The sequence below is a fragment of the Delphinapterus leucas genome, chromosome 4 (assembly GCF_059928025.1).
Source record: "Delphinapterus leucas isolate spDelLeu-1000000601 "Yukka" chromosome 4, BTC_Dleu_Yukka2, whole genome shotgun sequence".
Lineage (NCBI taxonomy): Eukaryota > Metazoa > Chordata > Mammalia > Artiodactyla > Monodontidae > Delphinapterus > Delphinapterus leucas.
Window position 1 is genome coordinate 73,379,625 of NC_143132.1, and position 21,243 is coordinate 73,400,867.

Genomic DNA, 21,243 nt, shown 5'->3' on the forward strand with positions numbered 1-21,243 from the left:
TTCACCATTCATTATTAACTAGAAGATCTATCCCTATTTATGTATGTGTTGAGGCCTATATTAGAGACTATGTCACATTAAGAGAGAAAAATAACTTGCATAATGTGCAAATAGAGACTTGAAAGTTTTATATATTAATGCAGTCTTTTTTTTTTCCCCACTTAGGAGTCTTGGAGTTCACTTTTCAAAAGTACGATCTTTAACTTTAGACACCTGGGAGCCTGAACTTTTAAAGGTAAAATGAATATTTGCTTAAAAATATTTTATGTTTTCACATAAAAGTCAAGATTTTATTTATTTATTTATTTTTTTGCCACATAGCTGTGCAGGATCTTAGTTCCCCTACCAGGGATTGAACCCATGCCCCCTGCAGTGGAAAGGCAGAGATCTAACCACTGGACTGCCAGGGAATCCCCCAAAGTCAAGATTTTAGAATCTGGTTTTACAAATGTGTGAGTTTCTCAGTGCTAACAGTGAATTAAATTGTATTGGAACATATCTGATGTTATTTTGGCAAATCTGATGTTTTGTTATTGGTTTTTTAAATTGCTAAGCTTATTATGTAGCACTCTTAACTCCATGTCAGTTCACTTTTTTTTTTTTTGTGGTACGCGGGCCTTTCACTGTTGTAGCCCTCTCCCATTGCGGAGCACAGGCTCTGGACACGCAGGCTCAGCGGCCATGGCTCATGGACCCAGCCGCTCCATGGCATGTGGGATCCTCCCGGACCGGGGCAAGAACCTGTGTCCCCTGCATCGGCAGGCGGACTCTTAACCACTGCGCCACCAGGGAAGCCCTGTCAGTTCACTTTTTAAGGAAACCAGCACCCTGCATTTTTATGTTTTCTCACAAATTATCTTAGATTCTGTGCCTTAATTTTATATTTTATAATTACATAAATTCTTGTTAAAAATATTAGATATTGCTATAGTGAGCTGCGTGATGGATTGGTATAGCATGTCATTATCATTGCATATTTTAGCATAACACATTTGCAAATTTACATTTTTAAGGGGTAGTAGACATCAGACTAAGACATCCTTTTTCCTGTGTAAGGATTCATATCTATGAAAATGTCATAAATGATTTTATATCACAACTGGGTTTTTAATATTTACAAAATTTATACTGGTTAATAGTATACCCATTTTAATTCCCACCATTTAGTTTACCATACTGTAAAAAATATACATTTGTTTAAAGGTTGTAGTGTATCCTACATTTATTTCTGTCTGAAAATTGTGTTCTTAATGTGCTTGTGTTTTTATTTCAATCCATAAATAAACCAATAATCCTGTCAATTAAGTAAAGTAAAAAGTTTTCTTTGTGGAATCACTGTGGAAACGTCTAAATGAAAGTGATTAAGTTGGCTCCTGTGGTAGAGCCCTATTTCGATAGATTCCATAAATTGTTATGAATTCAAAGGAGAAGAAAGTGGGGGGTGGGGGCTAGCAATCTAATTTCTGCATCAACTTTGCGTGTAGATATGAACTCAGTGGATTCAGTTTAGAAGCTTTGGTTGAAACACAATTGTCTGATACATTTAAAAAATATTGAGACTTAAAAAAATATTTAGAAATATTTATAAATAAAGTGTAAGGAGAAAATAGTTTGCTTCAATTCTGAGTTGTTTAAACCTTACCGTGTCTGGACTTAGGCTTCTTTTTTCAGTTAACTTAGCAGATGTTGTGAATGTGTAGCCTTGTGCTAGCCACAGTAAGGGATAGAAATCTGGTAGAAGATGGGTGAGGAGAAACGCTTTCTTGAGGAGTAGTAATCTTCTAGGGGAGGTATTCTGGTGAAGAATGGCAAAATGGTGATATTGCTCTCAGTCCTTGTCTCCTTTTGTTTTAAATTTAAGCATCTTTGTGAAATGAGCATTTGCAGAACATGCAAAAAGAACTAAGTAGCTCTGTTTGCTTAAGGATTTATACAGTGTTTTTTAGGAAATTATTGCTTATTTTCTGTCTTTCTGCCAAACAGCTTATGTGTGAGTTGGGGAATGATGTTATGAATAGAGTTTATGAAGCTAATGTGGAAAAAATGGGAATAAAGAAACCGCAACCAGGACAAAGGTACTGTTGTGTTAATGTGTTACCTCATTCCCCCCCCCACCATCTTGAATATAGCTGTTATTTTATTTCACTTTAATTGATATGTATTATTGAAGCAGACTGTTCAGAAGAGATCATTACTGCTTCTGTTAAAATGTGGCTGTGTCTCTCTTGGGTTTGTTAATTAGATAATTATATTTTACTAGTCAGATAATAAATTATAGTCTCCAGATGAGAGAGAATCTTAAAAATTAAGGCTCCGGGGCTTCCCTGGTGGCGCAGTGGTTAAGAATCCGCTTGCCAATGCAGGGGACACAGGTTCGAGCCCTGGCCCAGGAAGATCCCACATGCCGCGGAGCAACTAAGCCCGTGGGCCACAACTAGTGAACCTGCATGCCACAACTACTGAAGCCTGCACGCCTAGAGCCCGTGCTCCACAAGAGAAGCCACCACAATGAGAAGCCCGCACACTGCATTGAAGAGTAGCCCCCGCTCGCCACAACTAGAGAAAGTCCACGCACAGCAACAAAGACCCAAAGTAGCCAGAAATAAATAAATTAAAAATAAATTAATTAAAAAAAAAAAAGGCTCTACATAGGAATATAAAAACTCTTAGCAGTTAAAGGAGACAAAGTTCTGTTAGTGGCAGGCCTTTAAAAAGAGTTAATCTGTTCATTAATGTCTCCAAGGATCAAGTTTCTACTACCTACAATGAATAGTATCACATTGTTTGACTTCGTTCTGCAAATATTTGTTAATTATGTATTTCATACATGGCATTATTATATTGAAGAATTACAGATGAAAAGGGTAGCTTCTGGTAGGGGAGAGTACTTACTTAATTACTCTGTTTGAAATTTTACTTCCAATTCTATATATGGAGACTCTGAACGAAGTGGCCGCCTTCAAGGTAGATAATTAGTTTTGTTGTTCATGTTATTTTTAGACTTTATGATTCTTTATATTAGGTATTAAAATTTTATTTGCCATAATCCTATGTTTGATTATATTTTTATGATAATTAATACTTTTTAAAAGTTATTGCCCTCTAAACCAATACCACTTAAATCAGATTCTTATTTTTTTTGCTAAAGCATGTCTGTTTGAGTTATTTCAGACCTTGAGATATCCTATTTTAGCCAAAGACCTAGGCATTTTAGAAAGATGTAAGTAAGAAAAGGTATAGAACAAACTTGGTGTTTTATAGTTGTATCATAAATCAAAAATTTTAAATGTGATACCTTTTTTGGTCCCCCTTAAGTTAGAAATGCTATGTTGTTTTGAAGTAGTTGTCTTACGAAGAATTATGGTCATGACTAGTGATAGTTCAGTATGTGACATTATTTATCGGAGTAAAACTGGAATTAAAGTTAACTTCTGTAAATTTTAATAGTTTCTTGGTAATGTTTTTCATTCTGTAAAAAGCAAAAGAGAATATGTATGGGAATGAATGAGCATAGAAATTAAGACAATAAGAGAGTGCCATGTTAATACTTGTGATTTTTCATTTTATTGTTTGTTTTTCATTTAAACATGAAATCATAGTTCATTAAATATTGGGAAGGAAAACATGTTGTAGAATGTTGCAAATTCAGTTTTAACTAGTATGACATTTAGTGACTTTCTTTGAAAAATTCAGTATGTAATGGCTTCTTTTCAGTATTAGCCATGCTAAGAGATTAAGCAGAACATCATGACATTTTTATGTATACCAACCAGACAGGAGAAGGAGGCGTATATCAGAGCAAAATATGTGGAGAGAAAATTTGTGGATAAATATTCTATATCATCATCACCTCCTGAGCAGGAAAAACAGATTGTCTCCAAAAGTTGTGAAGAAAAGAGGCTGAGCATTTCTAAACTTGGGCCAAGTGAACAAGTTAGAGCATCTCCCCAAAGTTCAGGTATTACGGTTTACTTGTTATCTATATAAATATTTTCTTAAGCTGAAGTCACTTTCTTAATCTCTGAATTAGTAGCTGTTGTAGATTTTTTAAATGCTAAAAACTGTTTCCTTCTGTATATCCTACAGAAAAATTGGATTTCTCTGTCTTTAAAACAGTTAAATTTAAGTAGTGTTCTGATAATTCACATTTCTAGGTACACTTGACCCTTGAACAACTCGGGGGTTGGGGCACTGACTCTCCGATCAGTTGAAACTTCTCATATAATTTGTAGTTGGCCCTCCATGTATGCGTTTCCTCCATGTCTGCTCTGCAGTTCCTCTGTATCATTGGTTCTGCATCCGTGGATGCCACCAATCCCAGATCATGTGGTACTGTAGTATTTAGTATTGAAAAAATCTGAGTATAGGTGGACCCACGTAGTTCAAACCTGTGTTGTTCAAGGTTCAACCATAATGTGTATATTCTTAAGGAATAAAACTGCTTAAAATGAAAGGGGAGATGGGAATTGCAAATCTGTCATGCAAAAAGCCCTAAATATCTGATTAACCACCTAATAGCCTTCCTGTTTTTTCCTCCTAAATTTTTCCCAGTAACGTTTTTTCCTGCCCTTTTCCCTTCTTATGGCCTGCTTTGTGCTTTGCTAACTTGCATGTCCCCAGTGATTGCTGTAAATAGCGACGAGGCCAGGAGGGAGTCTCTGTTCTGTCCTGATGAGCTAGATTCACTCTTCTCCTACTTTGATACTTCTTCAAAACTACGTAGTAGTAAGTACTACTCTTGTGGAGCATTCCAAGTCTGTGCCCGTGGTCATTGTGCGGTGTGGCCATTTCTCTAGATGTTACCCATTGTCTCAGAATTACACATTACTTACAGTCATATGATAAATTAACCCTTTACTACCCCTGACACATTACGGGGTAATGAGATATGTTGCGACTCTGAAAGTAAGTTTATTGCCAGGCTTCATGACTGATTCATATTTTGATACGTGAAGTGTTCCAAAGGATTAAAATTGTCGTAAATTTATTCTACTGGTGGTGGCTGAGATCACGTTGATGTATCAGAGCTCATTTTAAAACCTCATTGATTGTGGGACTTTTTTTCTTAATGGTGCAAACTTTAATCACTAGCCGGTTTTTCTTTAAAACAGTCAAAAGTAATGACAGTGGAATCCAGCAGAGCTCTGATGATGGAAGAGAATCTTTACCTTCCACAGTGTCAGCCAATAGTTTATATGAGCCGGGTGAGTTTTGGTGAAATTCCATGTTAATTGGTATTGTTTGCTGAAAAATGCATGTGGAAAATGCCAAGTTTGATTAAATAGTTTCTGAAGGAAGTGGTTAGTCTTTTAGAAGGTACTAAGGGGCAGTTAATACTGCTGAATGAGAAAGCAGCTATTTTCATATTTGGAAGTTCTCTCTTAGCTGTACATTTTTCTGAGCCTCAAGATATGTGTCAATAGCTAAGGATAATTTTTAATCCACGTGAACGGTATTTCTTACTACCCGTTATCTTTTTTTTGTGGCTGTCTTTTCTTATCAGGAGAAAGAGATCAGCAAATCCCCCCCATCCCCCCTCAAGTTAGGTTTTTCTTCTGACCTGTGCTTTCCTCCTGTATTCTCTCCCTTATGATTTCAGTGGTTATGATCTTGCAGAATACTCAGGATAGTAAGCATTCTTTAAATTATTTGAATTGCTTGTACTGCAAATTGTGATGATGGTATTGGACCATTCTAGGAATAAAGTGAGGTTTGGTCTAGTAGTGAAATCCTTTCGGGGTTCTTACTGCCTCTTCTAAGTCTCTAAGTCCAGGCTTATACTCATATATACCTAATTTTAATCTGATACAGAGTAATTTACCTATCCATTGGATACTGGCAAGACCATAAAGGCCTGGTGTACTAGTCGATGTATTTATAAGAGAAGAAGGTTGTGGAGAGTGATAAGTCTACAGGAAATAAGATTCCTTTGTGAACATCTCCCATTAGCTCATTTTGTTAAACTAGTGGTTTCTTATGTCACAACTTTCATACTGTGATACAGGTAAGAGTTCGCTTTTTTTAAAAGCCGTGGTAAGATACACATAACGTAAAATTTACCATCTTAACAGTTTTCAAGTGTACAGTTCAGTGGCATTAAATCTATTCACACTGTTGTGCTGCCATCAGCACCATCCATCCACAGAACTCTTTTCATCTTACAGAACTGAAATTCTGTACCTATGAAGCAATGACTCCCCATTCTTTCCCTCCCTCCTTGCCAAGAGCTTATTTTTATTGATGTATTTGTGTTTGCTTTTCAGAGACAGAAAGGCAGGATTCTTCTGTGTTTCTCGACTCTCAACATCTTAATCCAGGACTCCAGCTTTATAGGGCTTCGTATGAAAAAAATCTTCCTAAAATGGCTGAAGCTTTGGCTCATGGCGCAGATGTGAACTGGGCTAATTCTGAGGAAAACAAAGCAACACCACTTATTCAGGCTGTATTAGGGGTATGAATTTGTAAATTCAGGTCTTCAGTGGTCGTAGAGCATAAAAAAATCATAATTCGTTTTGAGCATAGCTTTGGCACTATTGTTTGCTTTAAGAGATGGGATAGAAAGTAGAAGCAGCAGCTAGTAGTGATTTCTGAACATCACTTTGTGTGTGAGCTCAATTTTTTTTCTTAATGAGGGAGTTCTAGTAATGAAAGTAGTGGGTTTTGCTAGATCACAAACTGCAAATTGAATCCCAGTTAGAAGTAGTTCTTGGGAAGAAAATAATATAATTTATCATTTTTCTGCTTTTTGCAGGGGGGTATTTTCTCTTTTGGGGAAAATACAATAGAAAGGCTATTACAGTAAAGTAAATACTCTGTTAATAGAAATATATTGTTGTTTGTTTGCTTTTTCTCCATTGTTATCTTCTTTTTTCCTCTAAGGGCTCTTTGGTGACATGCGAGTTTCTCCTTCAGAATGGTGCTAATGTGAACCAGAGAGATGTGCAAGGGCGGGGACCACTGCACCATGCCACTGTCTTAGGGCACACGGGGTAAACTAGTGCTTATATATTTAAGTAGATTTTATTTGAAAAAATTATTTTGAAATAATGTTTTGCTCTTTCTCAGGTTAAGAGTGTTAGCTAGAGCTTATAAAGTTATACTTTCCTTGACTTATACTCTCACGCTGGAACTTAAAATTTTTAAAAATTTCATTCAGAAAAAAGATATGGTTACTTTTCAGATAAGAAAATTGCCAAGCTTACTTTGAACTTTACTAATTCTTTATATAGATCTGTTTTAGTATTTAAAACTGTGGTGATTTCATCAGACAACTTAAGTCTGTATTTGTGTATATTTATGCATGTACATACATTATGTACATGGCACATACATTTTGGGAGAGTTTTGTAACTTTGTAAATTTTAGTTTTCCCACAAGGTAGTTAATTCTTATTTTGTGCTATTGATGTGTGGCTTCTGGAGCAATATTTAGATTCACAGAACAATAAAGCCGTAAAAATGGGCTTTCTACTAGAGGGTACAAATAAAGTCAAAATATTGGCCTTATGTAAAGTTTGTTTCATAGGTCATTGTTTTTCAATAAAACATCTCAGGATCTCCAAGTCTTATTACCTGGACAAACAAGAAACTGTCCTTTTTTAATGTTTATTTTATAGCATCTTCTATTTTCATCATAGCTTATTTTGTTTCCCTCTATTAGCAAGAAGATTCAGTTCAATAACTTTATCATAAAAAGTTTACTTAAAAATGGTTGTATTTAACTCATCCTTTGTATTTTCTTCATAATCATAATTATTCCCATTTTACTTTATAGACTCCATTTATTCATTTTTTTTTTCATTTTTTGTCAGTTTCTTCAAGTTATGAATATTTGTGGAATACAGCGGCAAGATTACTTCCCACTCGTTGCTGTTGTATTATCGTTAATGTATTATGATGTTAACGTTGCCTTGGCTTTCTTCTTTCCCAGATAATGACCTTGAGTGATTTTTGTTTTATTTTCATTTATAGTTATCTGTGTACATCTTTTTATGATATTCTTGGAGGGTAGGGACCATAATTTACACATCTCACTATGCTGTATATTATCAGGTTAAATGTGAAAATTTCATAAGATTTATAAAATGTTGATCATGGTAGATTTTTATTATTAGAGTCAATATTCAATAAATCTTTGTAGAATGAATCAAGAATTTCCTAATGAAAATGTTATTTCTTTAAGTAGTGCTTTTTATTTCTTAAGGTGAATACTAATTTTTTTTCTTATCGGCAATATCTCATAAACACTGTTCCCTTAAACAGGCAGGTATGTTTATTCCTAAAACGAGGTGCCAATCAACATGCCACTGATGAAGAAGGGAAGGACCCTTTGAGTATAGCTGTGGAAGCAGCCAACGCTGATATAGTGACCTTGTAAGTGTTTTCTTTTCACTTGATTATTTTCCATACACCGTATTACTTAATACAGTGTTTAAACGTAGAGTTTCGTGTGTAGGCATGAAATTTAAACTTGGTTCTTTACTAGAAGCCATTTACTTCTCTAAGCACGTTAAATGTATGAAGCACTTTACATACATGAACTTACTTGGTTCCCACCTCAACCCTGTGAGGAAGGTTTTATTATTATCAGCCTCATTTTATAAGGAAGCCAAGCCACAAGTAATTTGAGAAGCTAGTAAGTGGTAGGGCTGGGATTTGAAACTAAGAATTCTGGCTCTAAAACCCATGTGCTTAGCCACTTCTGTTATACTGCCTGGCCAGTAGGAACAGAAAATCAGTAACTTTTCTGATTCTTTAACTCTCAGTACAGTACTGGGGTGGGAGTTGGATTGGTATAGTAACAGGCAGTTTTTCGACTACCTCAGGAATTAGAGGATTATAAGCAGGGAAGCCAACTGCATTGATGTTAGTAACTTTTGCAGCTGCATTTCCTTTGGGCAGTGATAATTAGGGGACCTGTTTGTACTTATTTTTTTAAAGAATTATTCGTATGAGTCCTCTATTTTGAGGTAAAAATATTTGTTTTGGAATGTTTGAATACAATTTAACATGACCTACTAAAGAGAGAATCTTGAGGTCTTTATTTGATTTTCATCTTAGATCAGAGTTGTTCATTACACTTGGAATCTAGGAATGTGGTTGTCACCTACACTTTATTGTTATGTAGGGAGTCTCAAGCATATGTTGTATGAATCGCTTATTCAGTCTATTCTGAATGAAGCCCAGGATTGCTGATTCCCTGTTAAATAAGTAGAGATAGTTCCATCTACACTACTGAATTTTAGTCACCTACAGATAGAAACTCCCTTGACTGTCTTGAACTCCTGAGCTCCCACTGAGAATTCTTGACTTGCCATATATCACCCCTCCCTGACCCCTGCCAGATTAAAACAAAACGAAAAAACAAAAGAGCAAGACGTATTTTTCTCTGTACTTAGCTTCTTTTCCTCACTGGAGGGGTTATTGTTATTATGGAGACTATTGTAGGAAAATTTAGATCTATTAAATCATTATAGACTTAAAATTGGAGAAAGGTAAGTTATTAAAGAAAAGATAGGAGTGATATACAGAGAAATTAACCCTGGCTGCAGCTTCCCAGGCAATTCTTACAGTAATGGGCCTTCTTCCCCCAAAATATGGTCCCAAATTGTCTTAAGTTTTCTCATTTTACTTTGTATGAGGACGTCAGTTTCACTTACAATTTTTTGAAACAGGCATCCTCTGTGAAAAGTCCAAATACCAAAAAGGGAGACTTATCTTGCTATTATTAATTCACACAATGGTTGGAAAGGAAATGGCAGGGAATTGTGGTGCTTTGAAGATAAGAAAAGCCCATGTCAGATGCGGCAACTGCCAGAGAGAGCACGCTAGAAGAGGGTGACAGCAGTCTGGGAAGGCGTTGAGGATTTGGCGGCCTGGAGGACAGGCAAGAAGTACAGAGTAGGAGAGGGGCACCACAGGTAACATTTGCCTGTTTCAAAATGTTGCTTAAAGTCAGTAAGAAAATGAGAGGAAATTCTTGTTTCCTTAATCCAGTGCTACAGGTCTTCCTGCTGCCAGGATAAATAACCCAAAAAAGAATGTATAATCAATATGGTAACCATGCAAAAATCTTGGTAACCTATGGTCACTTATTATAATGTCTGTAGGTCAGAATATATCCCGAGTATTTGTAGATAACACATGGTATTTATACATCTGGAACTACCGTGCCTCAGGGTGAACCAGAATGAACTTATGACAGGCTATTGCTTCCATTCTATAGAAGCAATAATTTCAGCAGTTGGCAGTTAAAGTTTGACAGGTTGCTTTAGGAGCCAGGAATTCTCTGTGTCTGGAGGAAGTAAGCTGCTAGAGGTGCTGCCAGGAACCTGCTTAAACCGAAGTGAAATGCCCTTGTTAGAAGTCTTTTATTGTCTCCTCTCATGAGAATTGTATAAGATAAAATACAGTTATTTTTGTATCTCAGATTGCTGGGCCTGATAAACTAAAAGTACTTTTGTTTCAGTGGCAAATACTGGTAAAAGAAAAAATTACATGAATATGTCTTAGCTGCGTATGTAATTCATTAGTTTATGAATATTTATATCGTATAACTTGTCTAAAAAATTCTTTTATTTAATTTTAGGCTACGTTTAGCAAGAATGAATGAAGAGATGCGGGAATCAGAAGGACTTTATGGACAGCCAGGTCAATATTCTACTAATAACCATACTGAAATGCAGTATAAGAAATGCATCCAGGAATTTATCAGTTTACAATTGGAAGATTCATAGTTCTTTAGCAAACTAACTTAATGCTACAGAGTTTTTATAAATTACTTGTAAATTGTGAGTTGTTAGGTATATATACTGTACTTACTGAATTCTTGGGAGTGGCTCACTCCCGAGCCTTTAAAAATCCGTAACTATTCCTATTACAGAACACATTTACTTGCTGTATCTAACTCTGGCTGCTGACTTCTTTATCTGCTGTACAGATGTCTTCCATATACATTCCAGAGAGGCGAATGGAATGATAACGTATCTTTATACACTTACAGCAGCACAGCAGTCATTTTCTTTTTGGCTGTCAAGTGAATATAACAAAATTGTTTTCTTTTTGTTATTCAGGGAATTTCTATAAATTGTGTTCAGGGAAAAAAACAAATCACTATCTGTTGACATATAAAAGTCAGTATGGAAAATGCCTAGAAGAAGTTTATTAAATTAAGAGTTCCGTATTTGATCTAAAAATGAGTGGAAGGTTTAAGAATAAAATTTACCAGTAGGTTAAGAAGTCCATAATGCGAATGGAGTTAGTTTAAAAGGTATAGGGAAAAGGTCAAATTTTATCTTGTACCTTTGCCCCAAGTAATTGTACAATATCTGTTGGGTAAATGGAAGTATTTAGAAGAATATTTCATGAGCTTGATGGCAAAGTAGACGTATTCTTATTAGAGAGAACTCAGGATCAGCTCAAGTCTCATTTTGAGTAATTTTTGAGTCGAGATGTCAAGAAAAGCAAGAAATGTTGCTGATCAGATTTCTTTCTTTGATGAACATATCCTGATTAGACATTCTTCACAAAGAAGAGAGTAATAATTAGATCTCCAGTTTCATGAATTTGAGTATATGAATTACTAATTTATCTGTTTTAAATTCATATACATGCTGGTTAAAAATTTTAGGAATTCATGACTGAAATAATTGAGAATGTTCAGTTTTAAGTGAGTATGTTTGAGTTTTTTTCAATGACTACTAATATATTATTTTAAAAGTGGCTTGTGATATCATCTATCTTTCCTGTTTAAGTATGTTTTGAAATTTCTGCACTTTATGCTAGCTTCAGCCATTTACTTTTATTTTATCCAGATTAATATATAACTAAGATAAATATGGGGCCATTCCTTTCTCAGAGGACTGTATTTATTACTTATTTTTGGTCTAATTTAATAGGAACAAATAAGAACTTTGAGAATAGAGGCACTTCAGCTAGATACTTCTAATCTAGGGTGTCCCACTTTAATCCTATGGATCAAACAGTACTACTGACTCATGATGTACCAAGATGTAAGAGTGCTGATTAAGGGTGAAGTCTCAGCGTTAATTCTGAATTTCACCCATTTGTTTTAAACTTGAATGTTAGACTTTAAATACATTATAATTTTGTAACAGATATACACTTAAGTGATAGTATTACTAGGCCATTTTTGAGGCCTTTATGTTTAAGCACTTTAAAATGAAAATTATTCAAAGACTATGACCTGATTCGTGAGATAAGAGTGAACTTCAAGATTTTAAGTTAAACAGTTTTTTTTTCCTGACATTTTAAGTGTAAATGTTTCCTTAAGGTGTTTGCTGATGAAGCTGCACCCAGCTGGTTAGTCAGAAGGTCGGTGGGTGACTTTTCTCTGGAGCTGGGAAGCTTGGAAGGACAGGTCTTCTTATGTTCTTGCAGCTTCTAGTTCCACCTAAACTGCTCGGGCTTCTGCCCCCATCTAGGAGCATTCAAATGTCTCTTTCACTGTCGTTTTATGTCCACGTTTATGAGTATATACCTTCCGCTCAACAGTAGAAAAACAGATTTTTCCAATTTATTTGAATGAAAATTTGAAGAAAAGGCTTATTTTAAAAAAAAAAAAGCTTGGGCTTCCCTGGTGGCGCAGTGGTTGAGAGTCCGTCCACCTGCCGATGCAGGGGACACGGATTCGTGCCCTGGTCCGGGAAGATCCCACATGCCGCAGAGCGGCTAGGCCTATGAGCCGTGGCCGCTGAGCCTGCGTGTCCGGAGCCTGTGCTCCGCAGCGGGAGAGGCCACAACAGTGAGAGGCCCGCGTACTGCAAAAAAATAATAATAAAAGTAAAAAGACAAGCTTTCCTACCACTCAAATTTTAGCTTAGAAAAGATTAAAAAATAGATCAGAAGTCTGGAAATGGTATATCAGCAGAATAAAATGAGATTCTGATTTGGTAATAATTAGATTTTAAATTCATTTGGGGGTCTTGTAGTTAAAGCAGAACAACGTTATACTTATACAGGTGACATGGTAAAATGGCTCAGCAATTGCTCTCTGGCTTCTTTTTCTTTATGAGTCTTGGGAGAGCAGAAATTTTTGCTCAGGCAGCAGGTCTTTTTTCTTCTCTGCTTATCACTGTAAATTTCCCTCTCACAGATTTTGGTTGGTTGTTTTATCTAGATTCTTTTTTTGTTGCCTAGCAATAGAAGGAAAACTTCAGAATTCTGGGTAGTTTTAAAAGGCGGGTATTTTCAATTTTTTCATTATGAAGAGCCCTACCATTAAAAGACTCAGATATAATCTTTGGGAATGATGGACGTATTTCTAGGAAACCCCACTTTTGAACTTTCTGTCTACGACCCTACGGACCTGAGACTCCCTGTTTTTTGCAAGGCGACTTAAGAGCACACATTTCCTGAAGGGAAGATGTATCCTTCTTTGTCAGTTCCCACAACTCATAGGACTGGGTGGGTGGGTGCAACATCACGCCGTTCTCTCAATTGTTGGAAACCAGTTTGGTGGTTCCCACAGTCTCTGGCTCTGTGACTCCTCTTGATTGTTGGCAGAGTTTCTCAGCCAGTTGAAAATCACTGCTTTAGTGAACCACTACTGGTTACGTGAGTATGTTGCTGATGAAGATTGATCATTGATCTAGTCAGTTACAAAGAGGAAGCTGTAATCAGCCCAGAAGGGGAGGATCATACACTGGTCACCTGGGAGTAGGGTCTCACAAGCTGTCATATCTTTGAGGGGAGTATATTTTGAGAGCAAAATTAGCAAAATCTTGGACCATCGCTGCTGTTGCAGTGCTTATTCTGAATACCAAAAATCAAGAACTGTTTTAAACTATCAGTGGAAATATAGCAGTCCACATTTCAAAAAACTCAGAACTGTCCAGGCACATGGAAAAGTTAACTTTCTGAAGAGAAATAAAATGTGATGAAGTAATTTAAAGAATATAACTTAGTATTACAAATATTGGGTGGTTAGTTGTTTACTGTTTATAATAGACTGTTAAATGTACTCATATGAACTTTCCAGGGCAACATATTCTGGGTCATTGTTTATGTATTCTAGTGTAGACAAGTTATATTTGCCGTGGGAAACATTCTAAATGATTAAAATTGTATTTAAAGAATCATATTGAAGTTCAGTTTGTGTTAACTATATTAAATATCTTAGTCACTATTGTTATTGTAACGTTTGCTTTCTGACAACACATTTTGAGGCCTAAGAAAGGTATTATATTGATAAGTCCCTTAATTAACATTTGGTTAGAAACTGAATGTTAACAAGTTTTGTGTATGTGTGTGAAGGTGAGACTTCCTTTGTATTGTATTAACTCTTTTAAAATGTATTCAGTAAGTGAAACCAATGAGTAGTGTAGCACCAACACTTTCCTTCAAGGACGCATTTAATTCAGTCAATTAAAAAAATCTTATAATTTGTTTTGCATGGTACAATGGTTCTACTAAAATGTACTTGTGTAGTAGATACTTTAAAAACAAAAACTGGGAAACCACAAAAAGAAAAAAATCTCACAACCTGTTATACAAAATATGCATTGCTAATAGTAGAAGCCATATATTGCCATTGTACTGTTGTAATACTTAAGATTGCTCACCTGGTGCTATCTGTAAACTATTTGGCATTAGCATCTATTAGATACTTCTTCCTATTTCTTCTTGAATGTATAATGTGTGCCTTTTAAGTTATTTCTGGTGTTGAATGGTAAAATCAGTGTGGTATTTTTGTATTATAATCTGCACTTTACACTTTCTTGGAAAGTAAAACTCCAGACTCTCCAGTTTAAGTAGTATTTTTAAAATATTTATAATGTTTACAATAAATATTTTAAATATTTGAATTCAACATCTAAGAATAAGAAAAAAATTTAAATGTTTTATATGGTTTGTTAAGTGATGTTTAATGTTTGTCTCTTCTCAGTTTATTTTATATCTTTTAGAGTGGCTAATAATGGGAATAGATTGTAGTTTGTCTTTTAATGTGGGTTAAACTTTTATGAAATGAAACATGGGTGTAATTGAATTGTCTTACCCATTGTTCCACCATATCAACCTTTATTGTTTTAGTAACAATAATATGAGTTAGATGTTACTCTTAGCCAACCTATTAAGATTCTCTTCTTACTGTATTTTTTCTTTTTAAAGTAGATTGATTGATTCAGGTCATGAGAAAATTTCCAGGGTTAAATGAAAAACTACGTAGAGATTTTAATAACTTGCTTTTTACATTGACTAAATATTAAAAGCATTAACATTTTTTTACTGAAAATCTTGGTTTATGCTATTAGACCTTTTACTATATCTGTATCCCCCTCCCCCAGATTTTTTCTAATTCTCTGGCTTTTGGTATGACATCTGTTGCCTCAAAAAAATCTCACTTTTTAAAAGCTGACAGAACTTACTGCACTATTAACAACTGTAGCAATGAGTGTATAATAAGATGGATGCAAGGTATCTTATGGGGAATAATTATAAAACCATGTTCCAACACTAATCATCTAAAACAGTATTTGACAGAGTCTAAATTCTGTTTTCTAAATCAGAAAACAGAATTATGCCCAGCTTCTGCATAAAGCTAATATGTTTAACAGGAAGCATTCATGATGAATGATTCATCTTGAAAATAAGATTTCATTTTATACAAATCTTTTGTCTGAGGAGTTAGCCTCTATGTGTGTTATATATTTAGTTTTTCATTGCAAGAAAAATAGTATTCAATCCACTATAATATCAGTATCTATAATCTTCTCTACAAGCACATTTGTACGTATAAACATTTGTATTACTCTAACTTAACAGATGTCTTTGATATTTATTCCCCTTTTGTCATAGCATCCTTGCTCATACGACCTACAGTAAATGAAAAACTGACTAAATGTGAAATGATTTTAAAGTCATTTTCTAGGCTTTATTTTATAAGCCTAGTAAAAAGTGGATTAGGTGCATTAGTTTGAGTTAAGAATTAAAGTTTGAGTAAAGACTTACTTTTTCACATTCTATTTAAATTAAAATGCCTTTAATTAAAAGATAATATTAAAATATGAGGCTTTTTTTCCCACATGGTTATTAGTTTTGTCTTGCTAATAACTTGCATCCAACAGAAACATTAGTGTTTGTTTTTGGTCTTTTCTTTTGGCCTTGATCAAGGGAAATATTTATTTAAAGAATGCTTTGTTTATTTAGAATGACGTGATTTACCTCATTTAGAATGACTTTTATTTCTCATATGTTAATAAATGTATTTCTTTATATTGCTTTAAAACACTTGCATCTTTGCTCTTTTCTAACTCTGAACTTTCCTCTGTGGCTGCATCTGAGGTGCTTTCTTCAGGTATAGTTTTTTTTTTTTTTTCTTCCACTGTATACTTTTCCAGCACTTATATTTAGTTGGTCTTTTTTCTTCCAAAAATGCTCATCTGAACAAAATTTTAATGTAATGAATTATAAAATAGTTACTAGTCGTAAAAATGAATGTTGTTTATTAATACTTTCAATTGTGTAAATTTTAAAAGTCTCCTCATTTTACTTTCATGCAGGTGATGAAACTTACCAGGATATTTTTCGTGATTTCTCCCAAATGGCATCCAATAATCCAGAGAAACTAAATCGTTTCCAGCAAGATTCACAGAAATTTTGAATTTTTTTAAGAAGGGGAAAATAGTAAATCTGGTGACTCCCTAAAGTATACATCTGAAAGCTCACAGATTTTTACTTCTTTAATTCTACTTACTTTTAGTAGCTATTGAGTTGTTTGGGGAAAAGGTACCCGTTCATTGATATTTTTATAAATCAAAACATAGATCTCTAGTAGTTGGGAGAGGAACCTACTTTAAGACTTCTTTTATTAAAAATTTTTTTTAAAGCCTGTTTAAAGGGCTATTTTTTATAGATTAAAATTTAAATCTAGACTTAGGCCATCTCTAGGTTACAAGATGCTAAGAGTTTAGACAAAATAATCTTTTTTTCCCAGTGGGTGGTAGCATTGAATTTTTTCTTCTGTGCACCGTGCCCAGGATTGTTCAATCAAGCATATCGGCATCGAGTGGGAGCCTGATGTCCTGCCTGACTTGAGAATATGTCTTTGCTTTAGCTTCCCTGATGTTGGTGATTCAGAAATAGTTTTTTTCTGTTTGTTTGTTTGTTTCTTGGTAGCCTAGCTGTCATATACACAATATGTAATTTAATTATTAGAACTAGAGAATATATGCCCCCCCCATTTGCTCGAAAATGCAGTTATATTCCTCAGTTATTGTCCAGTACTTTAACGTACATACAGTGGCTGTACAGATTGACATAACTCAGTCCTTTAGATTTATTCCATTTTATGAAGGAAAAAAAAAACAACCCTTGACAATAGTTTTTTTTTAATTACCAAAAGAATCTCATAGAAGTTGTAGTTCTTCATTGTTTAGTTGATTTCCTAAAACCTTGACAAATTTATTGATGTAACAAAACTGTGTTTCAAAGGTTACTTGAATGTTGCAAAATTATGCTTTCATCAGTTGTAACTATCAAAGGAAAAGTTGACTTATAAAATAATGTAGAACATTTTTGTATTTGAAATGTGTCCTTTTCCAGATACATTTTTGCTATTGCTCCTAGTGAAAGGAAAAATATCTCTGTAAAAGGAGTAAAAAAGACTCAAGTTTTTTTAGTTTGTACTAAAATATACAGCAATAAATGGCTTTTTAATTCTTCTAACATCTCCTGTGTACTTGTTGTACACGGTATACATTCTTTTAAATTATAGCATCTATATAGCTTTAGTATTTAGTTACATGAATCACAGACCCTTGAATTCCAAAATATTATGGGTATACTAATTTTCCAGGTATATGCTACAGATTAGTCTGATTCTATCTTTGATTGACGTATCTTGTCAGGAGTATAAAATAAGTAATTTGCCTTATGGTTTCTTTCTGATATTGTCATAATTAAGTTTAACTTTATTTTTCAAGTTACATGTAAGTAATATTATTGATACTCAGTTTCTAAATGAGAGGTTTTTAAACTTGAGTTGCCAAATGAGTACAGAAATTATATTTCATTGGGTAGATAATAAATTTTCTAACATTTTCCCACCAGTAAGTAGAGTTTTCTAAGTTGACTGAACATCAAATCAGAATCTGTCTAAACAGGAATTATACTGACATAAATTCGTATCACAGAAAAGGTTCCATATTTGTTTGGCCAAATTGCATGCATATAATGCTTATTTAGTAATAATTGCTGTGTATTAGATAAGGATACAAATATATTTAGGGATTATTTCTAAGGAAATGCTAACTTCCAAAGCCTTGTATTTTAATTGCAACAATACCAGGAACCTTAAATCTTTCCTGTTTCACCTCAGAGTCACAGGTCACCGGGCTTTGCAAAAGTCTGATTTGTAGCATTTTTATTAGTGTACTTTGAAATTAATTGTCCGAAAATCTCAAGGAGAAGGAAATATGTTGAGAAAAGAAAGAAACAAAGAAAGGAAGAAAGAAAAAAAGAGAAAAGAGAGCCTCACTTTTCCTTTGTAGTGCCTATTCCTGTTTTGCTCCTAGGAATTCATCTGAACTTTATCTGAGGAAGCCTAGGCAGTTTACCTTTTGGATCCAGCCTTTGGTCTTCAGATCACTTCTGGGATCTCTGGTTGTAAAAGCAATTCTTGATCATACTCTTAACTCCTGTGGCTTCAGTCATGAGTTGTTAATGTGGCAGTAATTAATGTCTACTTAAATTTAATTGTTAGAGATGTATTTGAAGTACACTAAAAGATCATGGTTCTGAATATCTTCAGAGAAAGTGAAATCTTTAACAGTACAGGGAGCCTGTACGTACAAAAATACACTTCTGTGGCTTGACTTCTTGAATATGCGGAGACCCAATTTTGATTAAATTTGGCAGAAATGATGCAGGAGTAACAGCAAGGTTTTAAAGTAAATTAATGGTTACAAGTGGTTACAGAGTAGGTTGGCTCTTAACCAAGGTGAATTAGCTGTGTCAACTAATAGCCTTTCTGTAGTATGTAACAAATCTTAGTTTCATTATGCTGTGAATTATTCAGTATCATGATAAATTATAGTTTAAACAACGTTAGTCATACTCTTGGGCTTCAGAAATCAATTTGACTGTCCTTTGTTTTCATTCCCTCACTGATCTGCTGGTATTAGTTTCTGATTCCTTGTCATTATTCCATTAACTCATTAACTTAAAAGTTAGAGTAATCTGAAAATAAGAATAGCAATACTATGAGGAATTCATAAAATACAGTTTCATGTTAGAACTAGACTAAAGGTAATTGCATAGTTATTTGCAGTTTTTTCATTGTAACACTTACATGTTTAAGATTTCTAAGGTTTTAAAAATTATTACCTTTGGTACAATCCTTAGAAATTCAGAAATTTCCAGGGATTCACTATATTACATTGTTTACCTAATTTATACTGGTCTTTGTAGATTTTAATCAACTTTGGTGTTTACTTTGTAAAACATACAGATTTTATTTGGAATATTATTTTGGTTCTTCATGGGTGCATTTTGAAAAAACCTTATACTTTCACAGTCTGGACAGCTTAAGTTTGTGATGTGTTAAAGCAGTATTTTAAAAATATAATTTTACACATGTGAAGTGGGGTCACGATAAACCAAATTGTATTTAAGATTAAATTTACTATCCATTTTGAATAAGATATTCCCATATCACTCTTATATTGTGGAATTAACTTTTCTGTTTGATAGCACTTTCGACTATGGACATGAGCTGGAAAAATGCTATATTTTTATAGAATTGTCTGTTCAGAATGACTTCAGACCTGCATGATATAGTGGAAAGAGCACTGACTAGTTACTTACTACCCTTACTGGATTCAGAGCTCCTCACAAATGAAATGAGTGGGACGAAACAAGGTGTCCTGTAACAGCATCCCTTGGTGTGCTGTTCCGCTGCTCACACCTGCTCACAGTGTGCTTTGCCGTGACTCACAGTAGGGACTTCTGAGGTCTTAATCTAAGAGCACCAACAGTGTCTCTTCTTTGATCCTGGGCTGCTCCTCTTGTTTTACAGAGCAGGTCACTGGTTTGTTGGTTGGTGGCGTAGCTGACACCAGAACCCCTGTCTGACTAGTAGTCAGAGGCACTTTACTCATATCATGAAATGATTTGAAATCATTGTAAAGCAGCAAAATTGGATAATGACTGCCAGCTTTCCTTGTGCTTTGATAACGAAGACTCCAAGTATTCTGGAGGACCTGGATATAAAATTACTTTAAAGGAATAGATTAGGGTTTAAATACGTTAAATTGTAGGGAATTTTATATATTTGCAATAACAAACATTGATGAAGGCAAAACGTTGTAAAGGCAATTCGAATTCACATATGCTTATCAATTTCTTGATGCTTCTAAACGAAGACAACTAAAAGGGGCATGGATTCAGTTTGGCCAAATCCTGACATCTATAAATATGATTTGGGGGGCATCCTTTTCTATTTACATAAATTTATCTACTAAAATAAGGTAATGGGGGGAGGGAAGTAAGGTTTGATCAAGTAAACTTTTCTCTACATTGCTCTTTTCACTATCTTATGTACTACATTTTCTTATTTTTTCCTCAACACACCTCCCACCTTTTGGGTGTTCATTTTAAACAGGGAAAGCTCGCTACATTATAAAGAATGTTGGCACCATTTATTTTACACAAAGGCTAAAGGTTAACTTTTGGAAGTGATGAGCTACTTTTCTATATGCGTTTACTCGTGCTTTGTGATATTTCTGGATCATTCCAGTCATAAAGACTTATTACATGTAATATTTCCTGCTACCTGTGAAAAGGTATATTTTAAAGAATGTATAACCAACAATCCATTTACTTTTTATTAGTATGTAGAGGATTTATTTGTATCTAATTCATGAATGTAGTTTTACTGTAGGATGTCACTGTAAATGGAACAAAGTACATTATAGTTATTCTAAAATGTATATTATGTAAGAATTGTAAATATTATACCTGATTAAACTCTTTGTATGCCAAGAAATTATGTCAAGTCAATAAAAATCTCACCTCTGGCGTAGTTCTATTATGCTCAGACTTCCACTTTATTGTGAACTACAATTGCAGACATACCTGTTAACAACTGTCATGTTTAAGGTCCTGTATTCCTTTCCAACTCTGTCACACTGGTCCAGATTGATCCTATTTGCTGATTGCTTCAACCATGAAATCCATTTTGATCTTTTAAATATTTTCTTCTGCCTGATCACAGAGCTGTATGGCT

General features: G+C 34.5%; 1 protein-coding gene across 11 annotated transcripts in view; it reads left to right on the forward strand.

Annotated features, from left to right (window-relative positions):
* Positions 1-21,043, forward strand: part of ACAP2 (ArfGAP with coiled-coil, ankyrin repeat and PH domains 2) — a 178,568-nt gene extending 157,525 nt beyond the window's left edge. For 7 of the 11 annotated variants that reach the window (XM_089910652.1, XM_089910658.1, XM_089910653.1 and 4 more), the window contains 9 exons: positions 166-235; positions 1,984-2,075; positions 3,774-3,958; positions 4,552-4,725; positions 6,264-6,451; positions 6,880-6,989; positions 8,262-8,372; positions 10,588-10,649; positions 16,520-21,043. In XM_089910652.1, coding sequence (XP_089766778.1) covers positions 166-235; positions 1,984-2,075; positions 3,774-3,958; positions 4,552-4,725; positions 6,264-6,451; positions 6,880-6,989; positions 8,262-8,372; positions 10,588-10,649; positions 16,520-16,620 — 1,093 coding nt within the window. In that variant the 3' untranslated portion in view covers positions 16,621-21,043. Of the gene's footprint in view, positions 1-165; positions 236-1,983; positions 2,076-3,773; positions 3,959-4,551; positions 4,726-5,111; positions 5,205-6,263; positions 6,452-6,879; positions 6,990-8,261; positions 8,373-10,587; positions 12,498-16,519 lie in introns of those variants that run through there. The other 4 variants (XM_089910659.1, XM_089910651.1, XM_089910654.1 and 1 more) reach the window with 4 other exon arrangements.
* The last annotated feature ends 200 nt before the right edge of the window (positions 21,044-21,243 follow it).